General features: G+C 45.0%; 2 protein-coding genes across 3 annotated transcripts in view; one reads left to right on the top strand and one right to left on the bottom strand.

Moving 5' to 3' along the window:
• The window catches only part of DACH1 (dachshund family transcription factor 1), an 806,874-nt gene that overhangs the window by 735,125 nt on the left and 53,788 nt on the right, over positions 1 to 17,961 (bottom strand). The window lies entirely within an intron of this gene.
• Positions 1 to 17,961, top strand: part of PIBF1 (progesterone immunomodulatory binding factor 1) — an 89,220-nt gene that overhangs the window by 56,293 nt on the left and 14,966 nt on the right. For both annotated transcript variants that reach the window (XM_083362321.1, XM_083362320.1), the window contains exons 13-14: positions 3,776 to 3,866; positions 15,941 to 16,043. In XM_083362321.1, the coding sequence (XP_083218447.1) occupies positions 3,776 to 3,866; positions 15,941 to 16,043 (194 nt within the window). The remainder of the gene's footprint in view (positions 1 to 3,775; positions 3,867 to 15,940; positions 16,044 to 17,961) is intronic.

Here is a 17,961-nt window from a genome sequence, read left to right as displayed (position 1 = left end):
TGAGGAATTCTGGGAGTTGAAATCCACGAGTCATAAAAGAGCCAAGGTTGCCGACCCCTGAGCTAGTGGAACAAATTTCCTTTGGAAATTGTGGCTGCACCAACACTGGAGGCTTTTAAGAAGGGACTGGACAGCTGTCTGTCAGAAATAGCATAGGTCCCCTGTGAGAGCAAGGGGTTGAACTAGATGACCTCCAAGGTCCCTTCCAACTTTGTTACCTCCCTGACCTGGGCCTTCAGACAGGCAGCAGCAATTTTGGGAGGCTTCAAGTAAAGATCTCTCGAACTGAACTTGGGACCTCCTGCAGGCAAAGCTGGTACTGAGCCAGGAGTTGACTCTTCCCATTGCTTAGATTTCAAACCAGCAGCGAAATTTTTTTTCAGTCCGAACAAGCCTTCTGAAAACCTAGGTATCTTGATGACTAGAGCGGGGGTCTCCAATCCCCGTTCGGGGGTCCCGGTCCTGGGCCATGACCCATTGGGAACCGGGCCATGCAAGTGTGTGTGTGTGTGGGGGCTAATGCGTATGTGAAGCTCCGTTTGTGTAAGTCAGGGGTCTTCAAACTTGGCCCTTTTATGACTTGTGGACTTCAACTCCCAGAATTCCTCAGCCAGGCATGCGTATGTGAAGCTCCGTTTGTGTAAGTCAGGGGTCTTCAAACTTGGCCCTTTTATGACTTGTGGACTTCAACTCCCAGAATTCCTCAGCCAGGCATGCTGGCTGAGGAATTCTGGGAGTTGAAGTCCACAAGTCATAAAAGGGCCAAGTTTGAAGACCCCTGGTGTAAGCAGTGGGTGCGTGCATGGAATTATCCCCTCCTCTCCGCTGCTGAAAAAGGTTCTGAGATGGCTGGACTAGAGCAAAGTAGTTGGACATTAAAGGACCTAAACTAAAGTCCTGACAAAACTTATGACTTGAACTGTCAGCTTTAGGGAAAGTGACTTCATCAGGCTCCGCCCACGTTTATATAAAACGGGGCAACTAATTCAACTCCTTGGGCAATAGTTTGAATACGGTCCAGTAGCAAGAGATTCCTTAATTGACAAGATAAGAAACAATGGATGGAAACTAATCAAGGAGAGAAGCAACCTGGAATCAAGGAGGAATTTCCTGACAGGGAGAACAATCAAAGAGTGGAAACGGCTTGCTTTCAGACATCCTGGGTGCTCCGTCACTGGAGGTTTTCAAGAAGAGACAGGAGATCCATTTGTTTGTAATTGGTATATAGGGTCTCCAGCTGGAGCAGGAGGCTGGACTAGAAGACCTCCAAGGTCCCTTCCAGCTCGATTCTGATTGCTTCAGCATTTCTTGCTTACTTCCGACACTCTCCGCCGAAGCAGTCATCTCTTCTTCTCTCATTCTTAAAGCACACACTGGATTACTCTTGAGTGTGTGAGAAGAATAACCTTGTGAGTTTCAAAAACTTTCCTAAGTGATATAAATGTAAATGTGTTCAATATTCAGGCTGTTGGCTTTTTTTTTATTATTTATCAGAAAGCTTATCAGAATCAGCTGCATTTCTGCTCTTCTACCCAGGTCCCATTTTTCTATGCATGCTTTCAAATCAAAGCGACTGCTGCCAAAAAGATATTTTGTCCTGTACGTTTTGTACTTGTGATGATTATCCTCTTTACTATGTATAATTATGCTCTTGCACAGGCTGCCAGGAAAAAGAAGAACACTCACTCCCAGGGCAAAATGGTGCTAGGTTGCTCTTTTTCTAACCCCCCCCCTCTCTCTCTCTCTCACACGCACACACACACACACACCCCTTTTCAAAGGGAAGCAACCTGCATCTCTCCCTTCCTCTCTCTCTCTCTTTCACACACACACAAATCTTTTCAAAGGGAAGCAACCTAGCGCTCTCTCTCTCTCTCTCTCTCTCTCTCTCTCTCTCTCTCTCTCTCTCTCCTTCTCACTTACTCTCCCTCTGTCATTCTCTTTCTCTCTCTTTCTCACACACACAAGAAGCAACAAATGGAAACTAATCAAGGAGAGAAGCAACCTAGAACTAAGGAGAGATTTCCTAGTAGTGACAGCAATCAAACCAGTGGAACCGCTTGCCTTCAGAAATTGTGGGTGCTCCATCACTGGAGTTTTATTAAGAAGGGACAGGATAGCCACTTGTCTGAAAATGTATCGGCTCGCCTGCTTGACCAGAGGGTTGGACTAGAAAACCACAAAGGTTCTTCCTAACTCTGTTGTATAGCCTCTCGGAGTTACCCTGTGCTAAAATGGGCCATCAGTAAATATAATAAATAAATATATGGGGTGTGGGGGGGAGCCAGATTTCTCACATGCTCGCTGCCTTTGAGGAACACACTTTGCTAGTTGCAGAATCCTCTTCAGGAAGCTATTTCAAAGAAAGAAGCTGCTGCCAAAGGAGAAATAATTGGAGACCTGCATGGCACCTAAACCACCTCTCCATCCTGGAAGAACAAAGAGAATGAGATCCTTTCCCAGCCCGGTCTAGCCCTCTGGGTCACATAACATGCCTGTGCTTAGGAGTGTGTATGTGCGTCTGTCTCCATGGGCGCGTGTGGGTTCCTAAGTAAATAAGGGAAGAGGAAGAGGGCACAACTTTTTTTTTCTTTTCTTTTCCCTGGCATGAAAATCCTTGCGTGACTCTTCAGTGTGTCAGTTGTTCGCACCAAAGCCAAGTTGGAATCGTAGTTCGAAGGATTGCTAAGGAAGGTGAACTAGGTCAAGTGGAGTGGGTGTGAAAGGAAATGGGAGATTGTGTGCTTTTTCTCGCTTATTCTAAGCCAGTGATGGCGAACCTGTGGCACGCGTGCCAGAGGCGGCACTCAGAGCCCTCTCTGTGGGCACACCTGCTGCCGCCTCTGCTAGCTCGCACAGGTCCATTAGGCCGCCGCTGGCACCCAGAGCAGCAGCCCCACCCAGCAAAACGGAGGCGAAGCAGCTGGCTTGCAAGCTCGAATAGAGGTGGTAGAGCATGCCCCCATGCGCTCGCTGGCCTCTGTGCGCAGGGGCTGACGGCGTCAGGCAGCAGCTGCCCCTGCCTCACCTTGCTCTGCAGCAGTGGCATCCCTGCCCTACCCCCTGCCTCTCCCCACAGGACAAGCCTCCTGCCCACCGTCCCACCCACCAGAAACCCCCTGGATCTTCCCCAATCCTGTCCAGCCTCCACAGGCATTCCCCCCCCCCCGCACGAGCAACATCAAGGTGGCCACATCCACCCCAGCCAAGCCCACTCAGTCTGATGTGACCCCTGCAGCCACGCCCATCCAATGGGACACGCCCTCCCCCCAAGGGCACCACAATGCTGATGTGGCCCTGGCACTTTGTGATAAATAAGTGGGTTTTGGTTTGCGGTTTGAGCACTAGAAGGTTCGCCATCACTGTTCTAAGCCATCCTGAAATCCATAAAGGACGGATGGGTGGATGGCTTATAAAAATGCCTCAAGGAAATAATTAAGAGATAAAGAGAGAACCATCGGTCATATGGCCGTGACTTCCCATTGATTAGCAATTAATAGGCTGCCAATGGTAAAATTTGATTCAAGCTTGTACTTGTTCTTCCTGCTTTAACTAACTTCTTTTTACTGCTTTGACCACTTGATCTTCTTTAGCTGCCTTTCTCAGCCCCTGCTCAAGAGTCTCCTATAAAAAGATAAAGTTAAGGAAATTGATCAGCCATTCCATTGATCTTAAATGAAGTCCATTGATCTACACAGCTCCCAGGTTATCCAGAAATGCTGGTGTTCCTGTTCTTAGAAGTGGTTTTCTAATGGCCTGTTTTGCATTTTTCTAGTGGAGAATGAGGATGAGGCAGAAAGAGTTCTGTTTTCCTACGGATACGGTGCCAATGTCCCTACAACAGCCAAACGACGATTGAAGCAAAGGTAAAAGTCATGCCAGCTTCCACACCAGTTTCTCCTGAAACCAAGGGAGGGAGAATATGCCCATCACCCCCTCCCCTTGAAATCAAGGTGTATCCTGTAACCATCCAAAGCCAAGTTATCTTGACACTTTAAACAGGTGAACTCAATATCTGAGCCCTTCGAATTAAAACTTCCACAAGGCAAGAAACCTAAGTTACGGAATACATTTTGTCTTTCAAAGTCATCTTGACTTAGCGATTTGTGGCTTTGGCATAGCAAGATTGGAAAAACCAAAAGACCGAGTAGGTACATAAGAGAAATTAAGAGAAGCAAGAGAGAATATTTACCCAGTGCGATCCTTGTGAGACCATTTTCAGCAAAAGCCAGAAATATTTATTGCTCCTTTATTCTTCAATATTTCTATGCTATCATAAATACTGAAAAGCAAAATTATTTTTGAGTGTGTGTTTCTGGATGGAAAGTATGTCAGATTTGCCTTTTTTTTTTTGCTGCATTCTTTTTTTTTCTTCCCCTTTTGTGGTCTTGTCTCCACCAGTGGAAAACTAACCAAGTGTGAAAATCTACATTTCCAGATGGTTCAGCAGTAGTGCAGGAAGCATGTTGTCATCCACACTTGAAGTTGTGATCCATATTCTGCCACACCTACCTCAATAATTCATCCGTTCCAGAGCCATCTCCCTGCTCAGTCAAAATTAAAGATGTGGTTGTTAGATTGAGAGGCAAAGCCAACTGCAAACAATTTAACCCAGAAGTTAAATGTCATTCTGCTCATTTCAACCTATTTATTTCTCTTTATCTCATTTGGTGGGATGGTTTTTTTCCCTTCTCTCTTCTGAGGCATTAGCTGTCCTATTGAGATTTGGCATCTTGTTAAATGCTGTCGTTTTTCTTTCTGCTTCTTCATCCAAGAGATTGCTAAAAAAAAAATATTGCAGAGCAAGTAGCCCATAAGTGAGTTTTGTGGCAGCCTTGCTGTCCCTTTCTGGTTTAATGAGGAGCCCTTGATGAGTACCGTTTTTAAGCCAGCTGTGTGTGCGGTGCTTGCATGCCACAAGCCCACCCTTAATGGGCTTGCTAATAAGCATGTCACAGGGCCCTTTGTCAAATGCTTTGCTGAAGACATAATGTAGTTTGTCTGCAGCATTAACAATCTATTAAGGTAGGTGGCTGATCAACAGATAAAATAAGCTTAATCTGACTAATACTTAGCCATGCTGACTTCTGCTAATTACTAGGAAGATCTGGGCACTGGGTTGTCTAGTCTGTGAAACCGATTCGTTTTATGTAATATTGTTGGCAGTGAAAGTTAACCCTGCTGCCTTTTGGGGGAGGAATCATGGGAACCTAAAGCTTAAATTAGATAAATAATGTGCATAAAATTCTGCTGATCTCTTTCAGTTTGGAGCAGGACCAGTGAGATCTTTAACGCATTTCTTCACCTTCTGGATTTTGCTAGAACTTGCAAAAATAAATAAATCGGTGGGAGTGATTTTAGAGGGCCCGAGGAAGAGCCTGTTTCTCCATAAAGCCTTTTTTTTTTCCAGAAGTTCCTACTCCACAGAAAGAGTGTTTAGGCTGACTGTGTTTTTTAATCAGATACAGTTCCTTCCGCACGATGTTTCCTAAACTCTCTCTTTCTGAGGTCTCTTTGCATCCATGAGAATTCAGGCATTTGCGGCAATTCTCCGTGCTTCCCACACCCATCCGGGCCAGGAAGCCTGAGCTTTTCACAAACTTATTTTTTTCATCCCAAATTCTCATTCCCAGTTTCTCCTCTGGAACTCTGGAGGGTTCAACTACATTGGTTAAGCCTCAGGATGCAGTTCGTTTTTAAATGTTACTGCCATGACTGGTTATTGTAAGAAAATACTGATTCCAAAAATGGGTACCATAGTTTAAAAACTTTATTAAATTTAATTTAATTTAATAATATTTCTATACCGCCCTTCTCCCTGAGAACTCAGGGCGGTTCACAGGGCAAGAATAAAATACAAAGTTACAAATATTAAAAGGAAATTAAATAATTGCCCGATTTTAAAACAATTAATATGTTACAATTATAAAACCCCAAAGATACAATAATAAAAATACAAGAATAAAACCCCCACCAATCCCCCATCAGGCTAGGCCGGCTTGTGCAAACAAAAACGTCTTCAGATCGCGACGAAAGGAGCGAAGATCGGGCGCCATCCGGAGCTCAACCGGTAACTGATTCCATAGTTCCGGAGCGCCCACAGAGAAGGATCTCCCCCTGGGGGCCACCAATCGACATTCTCTGATCGGTGGCACCCTGAGGAGACCCTCTCTGTGGGAACGCACAGGGCGCAGGGAGATTGATGCCGGCAACAGGTGTTCCCTGAGGTACTCCGGACCCCTGCCATGTAGGGCTTTAAACACCATTACTAGTACCTTGAATCTCACCCGGAAGACAACTAGCAACCAATGCAGCTCACGGAGCAGAGGTGTAACATGGGACTATCGGGAGACTCCCAACCCAACTCTCGCGGCTGCATTCTGTACCAGTTGGAGCCTCCGGGTGGTCTTCAAGGGCAGCCCCATGTAGAGAAAGGTAACAATACTTTTCAGCAGGTACATTATAAATAATAGGGCACGATAGATTAGGCTCAACGTTAACAAAGAGTGGACTGTCTCACACTCACACCCTCTCCTCACCTCCTGTCTTTCACAAATTATCTCAGCTCTTTATTTCATCCTAAACAGTCCAATCTGTCTCTCTTTTCAGTTTGCAACATGTGTGCATAAATAGACTTACGCATCAACCAAGGATTGAAAACAAACAGATGCTCTTCTAAGTACACACTACCGGTCATCACCCTGATTTATTTGTGGGCCTCCAAACAGCCTAGTAGCTTCTTTTTAAAAAAAAACAAAAAAAAACCACTTTATAATAATAAATAATAAACCTTTATTGTCAAAGTACAACATGTGTACATTGAGATTAGCTGAGCCTCCCCCCCCCCCGTGCTCTCTCCCCCCAACACACACCACCCAGTTTACATTTTCTGGCATACTTTTACCGTATTTTTATTCACCATTAAACCTAAACATTCATTCCCCTTCATTCAATCAGTCTACTTCCATTCATTCAATCCAAACGTTAATCTGCCTTCATTCAGATATGCTTTGTCTTCCACCTTTCTGTAATGTTACAGACATATGATGGGCCTATTCGTCTTCCGTTTCATTCTTTAAATCACATCATTTACCGCCGACTCCTGTAGTCCGAGTTATCATCTTCCATATGCCATTAGGGCAGGGGTAGGCAACCTTGGCTCTTTTATGACTCGTGGACTTCAACTCCCAGAATTCTTGAGCCAGCCATGCTGAGGGGAAAGGGAGAGGTTTCCATGCTGAACCATGCTGGTTCAGGAATTCTGGGAGTTGAAGGCCACGAGTCATGAAGGGGCCATAGTTCCTCCATGCTGGCTCAGGAATTCTGGGAGTTGAAGGCCACGAGTCATAAAAGAGCCAGGGTTGCCTACCCCTGCATTAGGGTAACCAGATAAGCCCAGAGACAGAATAACAAGAGTTGAAAGGGACCTTGGAAGTCTCTAGTTCAATCCCCTAGACCAGCGGTCCCCAACCTTTGCAACTTGGCTGCCCGGCTGTGGGGGGAGAGGGGAACCGGGCTGGCCTGCCTCTTGCATTGGACCACCTCTTGCGTGGCCTGGTTCCGAACAGACCATGGCCCAGCTCGGAGACTGAGGACCCCTACTCTATACCATTCCAGATAAATGGCTGTCCAGTCACTTCTTAAATCCCCCAGTGATGGAGCACCCTCAATATCTGAAGGCAAGCCATTCAAATGGTTAATTGTTCTCACTGTCTGGAAATTTCTCCTTAGTTCTAGGTTGCTTCTCTCCTCGATTTGTTTCCATCCATTGTTTCTTGTGCTGCCTTCTTGTGCTTTGGAATATAGGTTGACACACACACCCTTCTTTGTAGCAGCCCCTTAGAAATGGCAACACTGCTAGGATGTCCCCTCTAGTCCTTCTTTTTACTAGACGAGACTTACCCAATTCCTGCAGCTGTTTTTCAAATTTTTCAGCCTCCAGCCCCTAGTCATCTTTGTTGTTCTTTTCCGCGGTTTTTCCAAAGTCTCAACATCTTTTTTATAGTATGGTGACCAAAATTGGATGCTGTATTGTAAGAGTGGTCTTGCTAAAGTTTTATAAAGCGGTATTAATACTTCACACAATCTTGATTCTATCCCTCTGTTAACGCAGCCTAAGATTGCATTGGCTTTTTCCGGTGGATGCCACACGCTGCTGGGTCATATTTAAGTGATTGCCCTGTAGGACTCCAAGATCCCTCTCACAGTTACTGCTGCTGAGCTAAGTTTCACATAATCTGTACCTGTAGATTTAGTTTTTTCTTGCCTAAGTGTAAAGCTTTACTTTTCTCTTTCATTTTGTCAGATGGAGCCCCGTGTTCAAATCTGTCAAGGTCTATCTGAATTTTGAGCCTCTCTTCTGGGGTGTTGGCTATTCCTGACAGTTTAGTGCAGGGGTGTCAAACTCAATTTCATTGAGGGCCGCATCAGCATTGCGGTTGCCCTCAGGGGGCCGGGTGGGCGTGGCCAGGGTGGGCGTGGCCTACTGGGTGGGCGTGGCTAGAATGCGTATCATTGAGTGTAGAGTGTAGAGTGTTGAGTGTAGAGTGCTACATCGTTGGCATCAAGGGTGCCTATGGGGGCCTGGGCAGGAGTGGGACAGATCTGAGGGTCTCTGGCAGAAGGAGGGTCTCTGGACCAGGGCCAAGGCAGTGGGGGCCGTTCCCTCACTGTTTCCAGGATGGCTTCGCGGGCCACATGAAACCACTTCGCGGGCCGGATCCGGCCCCCGGGCCTTGTGTTTGACATGTCTGGTTTAGTGTCTTCGTTTTAGACTTCCCCTGCCTATCAAAGCTTGGGTCAAGTCAGGCTTCCACGCAATACTTCTTAGTAGGAGTGAAGACTTTAATTGCACCCACATCACTTTGCCTGTGAGTGGTCAGGACCACATCCAGGACCTGGCCACAATGCCAAGCTACAACTACGACTCAGTTTTATCTTAGGGTGTTCACACTATTCTTGATAAAGAAAGATCTCTGCTCTAGAGAGTGACTAGCAAGCTAACAAAATATTGCCCATTTCTCCTCAAGGAAGAGGGACAAGGATGCTAACAAAATGAAATTCAATGGTGAAAAAAGTAAGGTTCTACATTTAGGCAGGAAAAATCAAATGCACAGGTATAGTATAGGTGGTACCTTGCTCGATAGTAGTAACTGTGAGAGGGATCTCAGAGTCCTAGTGGACAATCACTTCAATATGAGCCAGCAGTGTGCTGCAGCTGCCAAAAAAGCCAACACAGTGCTAGGCTGCATTAACAGAGGGATAGAATCAAGATCAAGTGAAGTACTAATACCACTTTACAATGCTTTGGTGAGGCCACACCTGGAATACTGCATCCAGTTTTGGTCACCACGATGTAAAAAAGATGTCGAGACTCTAGAAAGGGTACAGAGAAGAGCAACCAAGATGATTAGGGGGCTGGAGGCTAAAACATATAGGGAACGGTTGCTGGAATTGGGTATGTGTAGTTTAACGAAGAAAAGGGCGAGGGGTGACATGATAGCAGTGTTCCAATATCTCAGGGGCTGCCCCAAAGAAGAGGGAGTCAAGCTATTCTCCAAAGCACCTGAAAGCAGGACAAGAAGCAACGGATGGAAACTAGGCAAGGAGAGAAGCAGCCTAGAACTAAGGAGAAACTTCCTGACAGTTAGAACAATTAACCAGTGGAACAACCTGCCTCCATAGGTGGTGAATGCTCCAACACTGGAGGTTTTTAAGAAGAGACTGGACAGCCATTTGCCTGACATGGTATACGATTTCCTGCCTGAGCAGGGGGTTGGACTAGATGACCTCCAAGGTCCCTTCCAACTTATTATTATTATTAGCTCACAGTCCAGATTCCCCTAAGTTTTCCACTCCTGTCCTGTAGTGAATTCGGTAACTGGTGTATAATTGCTGCTTTTAGCTGTAAGATATGCTTTCCTCCCAACAGCCTTTTCTCCCACCTCCCACCCAGCAAGATTGAACCTCCCTCACATTATCTTATCAAGTAGGATTGCAATTAGAACTAATTTAGGATTAACTTTGTGGGGAGAAAAAAAAAGACATCTTTGTTTTTAATTCCCCGAGAGTATAAGCAATCCTGTCATCCTAATTAATTAAGTTCGATGGGAAATAAATCTGACATATGGCAAGCTGATTATTTGGCTGGATGTGTCTGGCTTTTTTCCCCTCGTCTCTTTACTGGATTCAGTGCTGAATAATAAAATGCCTATCTATCCCACTCTAACAAATCATATATATATATTTTTCAAACTGTTGAAAGCTCTGCTTGTCCAGGGAAGCTGAAACCAGTAACAAACTCCCCGCTCTTGTTTGTCTACAGTTGTCTTATTTTTTTTTTCTTTCAGATTTGACACAGAACATTTCATTTTTGGGGGATGTGCTGTAGTGCAAGCCTGTGGCTTACATGTATTGGGCCTTTCTTGTGCCGAGGACAAGTAAACAGATCCCAAAATGGCGTAAATGCTCTCTTTCCTGTACATACTCCAGTCTTGTACCCATTCCAAGCGACCTATTGGAAACAGAAAACCATTTTACCTCTGCTTGACTGAAGCGGAGCATATAATGAGTTCATTTCATGAAATTCAGCCTGAAAACAGCAGGAACTTTTTTTTTGGCTGTGTGTTTGGGTTGTTTTGTGTGTAATTCTCAGCTAAAGGATTTCTCTTTTTTAAAAAAAAAAATTGCCCTCTTCTTATCCGCTTGGACTTAAAATGAAGTTTACAGTGTCTGAATCAGCGCAAGAGGCAAAAAAGGTTGGAAAACCTGCGCTGGTTTTTCGCGGGACCCTTTTGGTTTAACTTTTGTGGAGGGCTTTGGTGAGCTTCACATGGAATGAATTCAAAAAGGACACTCCAGGTATCCCGTGTGAGGCAGAAGTGAGATTTTACAATCGTGCTAGGAAGATAGTTTCATGAGCCAATTTACTTGTGGAAATATAGCATTATTGAATAATGAATTCGATGCCACTAAGTTGAGGTGGAAGTCCTGAAGAAGCCCTGGGTTCCTGAAATGGTGGGAAAACATTGGAGGGCGTCAGCCTGAGTAGAGGGTATTTTTCCCCTCCCCACTTCTGGGTCAATATGGACACACCTTGTTGATGCTTTTATTTATTTGCCTTGTTGGATACTTTGGGATTGCTTAGTGCAGTGTTTCTCAACCTTGGCCACTTGAGGATGGGGCGGACCTCAACTCCCAGAATTCCCCAGCCAGCTGTGTTGGCTGGGGAATTCTGGGAGTTGGGGTCCACCCATCTTCGGGTGGCCAAGGTTGAGAAACACTGGTTTAAGTGGCATCCATCTCCTCCATCTGGTGTCTGTTGAGCATGGGTGATAGGAAACTGTCTGCCAGAATGAGTGCATTTCTTTCTATCTTTTCTTCTTGGAAAGGGATTATTTCCCTTCTAGGACGGCTGAGGTTAGATAATCATGAAATTTGTAAATCCTTTGTGTTGGAAACTTATTTTTATCATTTTACTCTTTCAGATGTTGAGCAACTGCATCTTACATTTATAAACGTCACAAAATCCTTTTTAAAAAAATTTTTGAAAAATTAAATTGTCAATGAGCCCTACATTTGTGAAAATAAAAAGAAATCTTTAACTTCTAGACCTGGGTTTCCCAACCTTAGCAATTTTAAAACGAGTGGACTTCAACTGCCAGAATTTCCCCAGCTGGAGAACTTTGAGGGTTTTGACGTCCATGAGTCTTAAAGTCGTCGAGATTACAAATCCTGTTCAAAAAGGACTGGCCATTTTACAAAATAAAGAAATCTAAAAACTGACCCCAGATTTGTCAAGGTCTTATCCTGAAACTGGGGTGGAATCAAGCCCTGTCCAGATTCTCCTGGGGATCCCGGGGGTCCCTGACTTCCCCTTTCCATCTCCCTCCCACAGATTTCCCCAGCTGAGACTGGGTTCCAGTTTGCAGAAAGGAGAAGATCCTTTTACTGGGAGATCTTTTCCTCTGGAGCTTCCAAAGAGTCAGTCTCTGGGAAGAGAAAAGGGAGCCATCTTGTACCAAAATTCCCCTGTGCGCTGAGGTCCAGGCTCCAAGCCTGGTAAAGTCCAAAGGATTGTACTTCCTTATCATGATCATCCGGTTTTGGATCCTCCCTTATCATTTCCTTCCCTAAAAACCTTACCTCCCTGAGTGAAGGGTGCATTGTTGAATGTTTTGCTTTTGGTTGTTTTGTTTTGTTTTTTCCCAAGCAAAAAAAAAAAATTGCTTCATAGATTTCCTCCAGTGATGTTACAACTTATTGAACTTAGTGCCGCGTAACAGAGTGAGCGCCACTGTTACTGTTACTCATCCCAGCTTCTGCCAACCTAGCAGTTCGAAAGCACGTAAAAATGCAAGTAGAAAAATAGAGACCACTACGGTGGGAAGGTAACAGCGTTCCGTGCGCCTTTGGTGTCTAGTCATGCCGGCCACATGACCACGGAGACGTCCTCGGACAAGCGCTGGCTCTTCGGCTTTGAAACGGAGATGAGCACCGGCCCCTAGAGTCGGAAACGACTAGCACGCATGTGCGGGGGAACCTTTACCTTTTTAAGGGAAAGAAAGACGTTTTCCTGTAATGCCTACTTAAGTGTAATTTTATGGTGCTTGAATTCATCCTGATAACTATCTAAAATGCAGCTTCTAGAGCCAGGTGCTACTAGAAAACCTGGCAGTTTGATTACAGTATGATAATGATGGGGAAATTCTTTTAATCCAGTTAAAACGCTATGTTTTGGCTTTGGGCTTCAAACGGTAGTGTTAGCAAGTGTGATATAATTCAGCCTCCGCATATGTGCTACTAGGCTGTTTCTCAGAAGTCTTAAAATTAAGTCCAGCTTTTAGACAGAGGACTTCTGGAATGTGGGAACTTTGTTAGCCATGGCAAACCCGTATCAGTGAGCAAGGACATCAGTTTTTTGTGATGTTCTCAGAACTTCAGACCTGTGCCCACCAGCTTTGTTCTCTGACCGTGTTTGGTCTATTAAGAAATCTAATGCATTTTAAATTTGAATTGGGAAGGGAGGGAGGGAGGAAAGGGAAGGGAAGGGGAGGAAGGACGGAAGGAAGGAAGGAAGGAAGGAAGGAAGGAAGGAAGGAAGGAAGGAAGGAAGGAAGGAAGGAAGGAAGAAAAAATAGAATCCAAAACATATTGTAGGAGAATCAGGGAAACCAAATTCAATCAGGGGTGTCAAATTCAATTTCATTGAGGGCCACATCAACATTGCAGTTGCCCTTGGGGGGCCGGGTGGGTGTGGCCAGGGTGGGCACGGCCTACTGGGTGGGTGTGGCTGGAGTGGGTGTGGCCTACTGGGTGAGCATGGCCAGCTCTACATCGTTCATGTCAAGGGTACCTGTTGGGGGCCTGGGCAGGAGTGGGACAGATCTGAGGATCTCTGGCAGAAGGAGATAGGACCGGGGCAAGTGCCAAGGCATGGTCCACTGGAGGAGCCTCACTGTTCCTCTCAGGCCATGGTGGTGGTGGGGCGGGGCTGGATGGTGGCATGGAGGTCAAATGCCCAGCCCAGCCCTCAAGCACCCGCAGCACTAAGCCCAGCCCCACTTTTCCAAGGGGGGTGCCCAGCTGCACTTACCTCCTCCTCAAGGACGCTGCTGCTGTGCTTGCTCTCCTTAGCCAGGTTGCTCATGATGGGTACGAGGGCAAAGTCAAGAGGGAAGCCCACTCCCTCTCCATGTGAGGAGACCTGGCTTTGTATCCAAAGCTTCCTTAGCAATAGGATCGGAGACCCCCCAAGATAGGCCAGGAGGAGGGGGCAAGGGGATGGTGAAAGGGCAGCAGGGAAGGTCTAAGGCAGGACTTCCCTCAGACCCTCCCTCTCCTTCCTTCCTTCCTTCCTTCCTTCCTTCCTTCCTTCCTTCCTTCCTTCCAAGAGTGGTGGGAAAATATTTGAGATGAGGGAGGGAGAAAAACAAGCAAGAAGCGCAGCTGGGGAAGTGTCATCCTTCGTGAGGAATGAAGAAATGCATCATCGCCTGGAAGTGGCCAGCATATGGCCCTCGCCTACTTCACATATCCGGCTTGGTGGGCTCTGGGGGAGGGGATGCCATGAGCAGCATGAGAGTCGATGTTACCTGCGCAATGCTGCCCAGCCCCCAGCCTGCCCGATTTTGGCAGGCAGCGGGGCGCTCTCCACACAGTGCCGAGAGGCTGAGCCAGGTGGCATGAATCTGAAGAGAAGCGCAACGCTGCCCAGGCCCTAGCCTGCCCGAAGTAGGGCCATGTGCTGGCCACTTCCAGGCGATGGTGCATTTCTTCATTCCTCACAAAGGGTGATACCTCCCCAGCATGCGCCCGGGGGGCAGTGCCGATGCGGCAGGGGCTGGTCCCTCGCTGTTTCCAGATGGCCTTTTGGAGCTAAGACTGAATGTATTTCAGCATAGATGGCCACCACGAAATTGTACATTGGCCCCCGGCCGGCCTGAGCCGGGGCCAAGGCAGCAGGGGCCCTCACTGTTTCCAGGATGGGTTCACGGGCCACATGAAACCACTTCGTGGGCTGGATCCGGCCCCCGGGCCTTGTGTTTGACATGTCTGAATTAGATAGTCCCAAGATAATTAACTGCAAGTTATGTACATTTATGCATTCAGGAAGAATGCATGGTTCATATGTTGTATACTCTGCAGTGTATGAAAGGTATCCTGCAAGTAATATATTTTGCCAAACTGTACCGTAGTGGCCAAAATTGTGGCAACGTTTTGGGAAAAGTGTACATTTGAGCTTTGATGGCTAATAACACTGCTGGTTTTTTTGGAGCAGTACCATAAAATTATATATCAATGGAAAGATAATTTAATCTTTAAATTATCTTAAAAGATAATTTTAACTGATCTATTTGCAGGGATAATTTAATCTTTTTAATTGTCTTTTAACTTTTGTATTTTGTATTGATGTGATTTTAAAATGCCCTGTAAACCGCCCTGAGTCCTTCGGGAAAGGGCGGTATATAAATCTAATAAAATAGAAAATAAAATAAATAATCAAGAATGTAATGCAACATCATTTGTTCAATTATCTGTATTCTGTGAAAAGTGATAGCCAAATAACCAGAAAAAGGAAGCACAACTTGCTTAGGTTGATGTCAGCTAGCTTTCCTTCATCTGATTGTAGCCAGTGAGCACCAGCGTTTAGAGAGCCAATCAGGTGTCATCTTGTTTTGGCAGTGAGCCAATCAGATCACAGTAGGATTCAATTACTGATGTCATGTATTGAAGCTGAGAGGATGATATTTGTCAGTGTGTTACGTGATCGCTATCAAGTTGGTTGGGGGTTTTTTGTGTTCTTTCATTGAGTGAGCTTGTAAAACGTAATAAAATTAAAGTAATGGTGCAAAGAGTTGACTGGTTGCCCAGAAAGCGATGTAAAATAGAGTTATTAAGTGAACAAGGCTACAGTTACTGTATAAAAAAAATTAGAAGAAAAATGGGTGGAAACTTAACCAAAGGTGGCATTTCTACTGTACACCTTTCCCAAAAGGTTTCCACAATTTGGGCCACTACTGTTATGCATAAAAGACGTCAAAATCTGTTTTTTTCTTTCCTTTGGGTTTTCAAAAACATCCTAATACCATTTAAAAAAAATCCATCCAAATTATTAGCCACAAAAGAAGTCTTTGAATCTGTCTGTTTCTACAAGCTACTCCCCTAAGAACAGGATACATCATACATTTTTTTTTGCAAAACTAGCATTTTGTCTTGTTACAGGAGACCACAGATGGGAAGTAAGAAAGAATGGATGTGTAGCATCAATAGCAGCTCCCAAACAAGTTTAATCAGACTCCCCTGCCCATCATATTTTGTAACCTTACATAACGTGTTAATGTGTGCTAAGGAAAAGAAAGTGGAAATTCTACTTCCAAAGATGTCCAGTTTAAAATTCTATTATTATTTTTTAAATTTTATTTTTTTCGTCTTGGCACAGCGTGCATTTGGCAAGAAGATTGCTACAGCTAGAGAAGCAAAATACATTGCTTGCAAAAGATTTGGAGCGCCAGAAGGATGAAGTTGCCCGCATTTCACAAGAGGTATAATTGATACACACACACACACACACACACACACACACACACACACCATTATAAGGAAGCGTAATTATATGCATGATAAGAGAGCGAGTTTGGTCTAATGCAGGGGTCTTCAAACTTGGCCCTTTTGTGACTTGTAGTGTGACTTGTAGTGTGCCTGGCTGAGGAATTCTGGAAGTTGAAGTCCATGAGTCATAAAAGGGCTGAGTTTGAAGACCCCTGATCTAGTGCTTACTGTGGGTTTAAGTCCTTTCTTAGCCATGAAAATCATCTGGGTGATTTTAGGCCAGTCTCTCTCTCTCTCTCTCTCTCTCTCTCTCTCTCTCTCTCTCTCTCTCTCTCTCTCTCTCTCTCTCTCTCTCTCTCTCTCTCTCTCTCTCTCTCTCTCTCTCTCTCTCTCTCTCTCTCTCTCTCTCTCTCTCTCTCTCTCACACACACCTTCCTCACAGGGTTCTTATTGTGAGGAAAATAGGTGAAAGAAGGTGTGTTATATACGTTCATCATCTTGAGTTATTTGTAAAATAATAAAAAAGTATATACGTGGACAACTACTCCCATGCTAATTCTTTTCAGCACAATACGTGTTGCTTTAATAGCAGAGATGAAAAGGCAGATTATTCTGCAGACTAAACAAAACACAGACTAGACAGATAAGCCTCTCTCCTCTGAACGGGGAAAAACTAGCAAAACGGGTTTAGTTTTCTTAAAGTTTTTTTTTCTTTTTATGCAATACCTATTTATTTAATTATTTAATATCTTTGCCCATCTCAGACAATATAACCTCTGGCACCTACTGACAATAACACATACAAACACACACACACACACACACACAAAGAAATCAACCTCTCCACTCCTGGATTAAAGCCATCTCACACACACAACCCAGGGCCATAGCTCCCATCCCGTCCCAACTCAACTCATCTGTTTTGGGGTTTTTTTTTCCTGGCATGGTCTACCTTCTAACTCAATTTAGGACCTGGGCTGATTGACACCTGGTCCATCCAGAGGCCACTGGCAATTTGGACACCTTCATAATTATCTTCTGACGTGCTCCTCAGTCATTGATATTTGAAAACGGAGGAGATCCATAGCCGCTCTGCCTAGGCGCTTCACCATTTTCAGTTCCAGGGAGAGCAAGAGAGCAGAGACCCATTTCGCCATTCCTACCCCTGATCAGTCCCTACATAATGTGCTGGCTAAAGCAATCCCAACTTGATTTTTTTCCAAGATAAACCTTGATTATATCCATTTAGAGATACAGAAAATCCAGGTGAGTCCCTGGCAAGCGTGAACAGATTTTCATAAAGTCGTGAAGAAAGGGCTGTCCCTGACTCCTTGTGAGCTATCAGAGCCTTGGTGGATCAGTGGGCTACAGAGCCTTGGTGGAGCAGTGGGCTAATGCCTCCTTAAGTAACAACAGCTGCCTGCAATTAGTGCAGGTTCGAGTCCCACCAGGCTCAAGGTTGACTCAGCCTTCCGTCCTTCCGAGGTAGGTAAAATGAGGACCCAGATTGTTGGGGGCAATTAAGCTGACTTTGTAATAATGCCGTTTGGGTGTGTGTGTGAAAGCCCTAATAAGCAGGCATATACATCGAATGAAGGCTACTGCTAAGCTTGTAAGCCGCCCTGAGTCTTTGGAGAAGGGCGGGATATAAATGGAATTAAAATAAAATAAAATAAATAGAAGGTATTGTCCTCCACTGCCCTGTAAACAGTAAAAGTGTGACATTTGCCTGGGCTCTTTGCTCTGGAAAGAATACAGTTCAACTGATTCTTTCTTTCTTTCTTTCTTTCTTTTCTTTCTTTCTTTCTTTCTTTCTTTCTTTTCCTTCCTTCCTTCCTTCCTTCTTTCTTTCTTTCTTTCTTTTCCTTCCTTCCTTCCTTCCTTCAAACCTTTCTATCTTCCTTCCTTCCT

The sequence above is a fragment of the Vipera ursinii genome (assembly GCF_947247035.1).
Source record: "Vipera ursinii genome assembly, chromosome: 4".
Classification (NCBI taxonomy): Eukaryota; Metazoa; Chordata; class Lepidosauria; order Squamata; family Viperidae; genus Vipera; species Vipera ursinii.
This window is presented reverse-complemented; position numbering and strand designations above follow the sequence as displayed.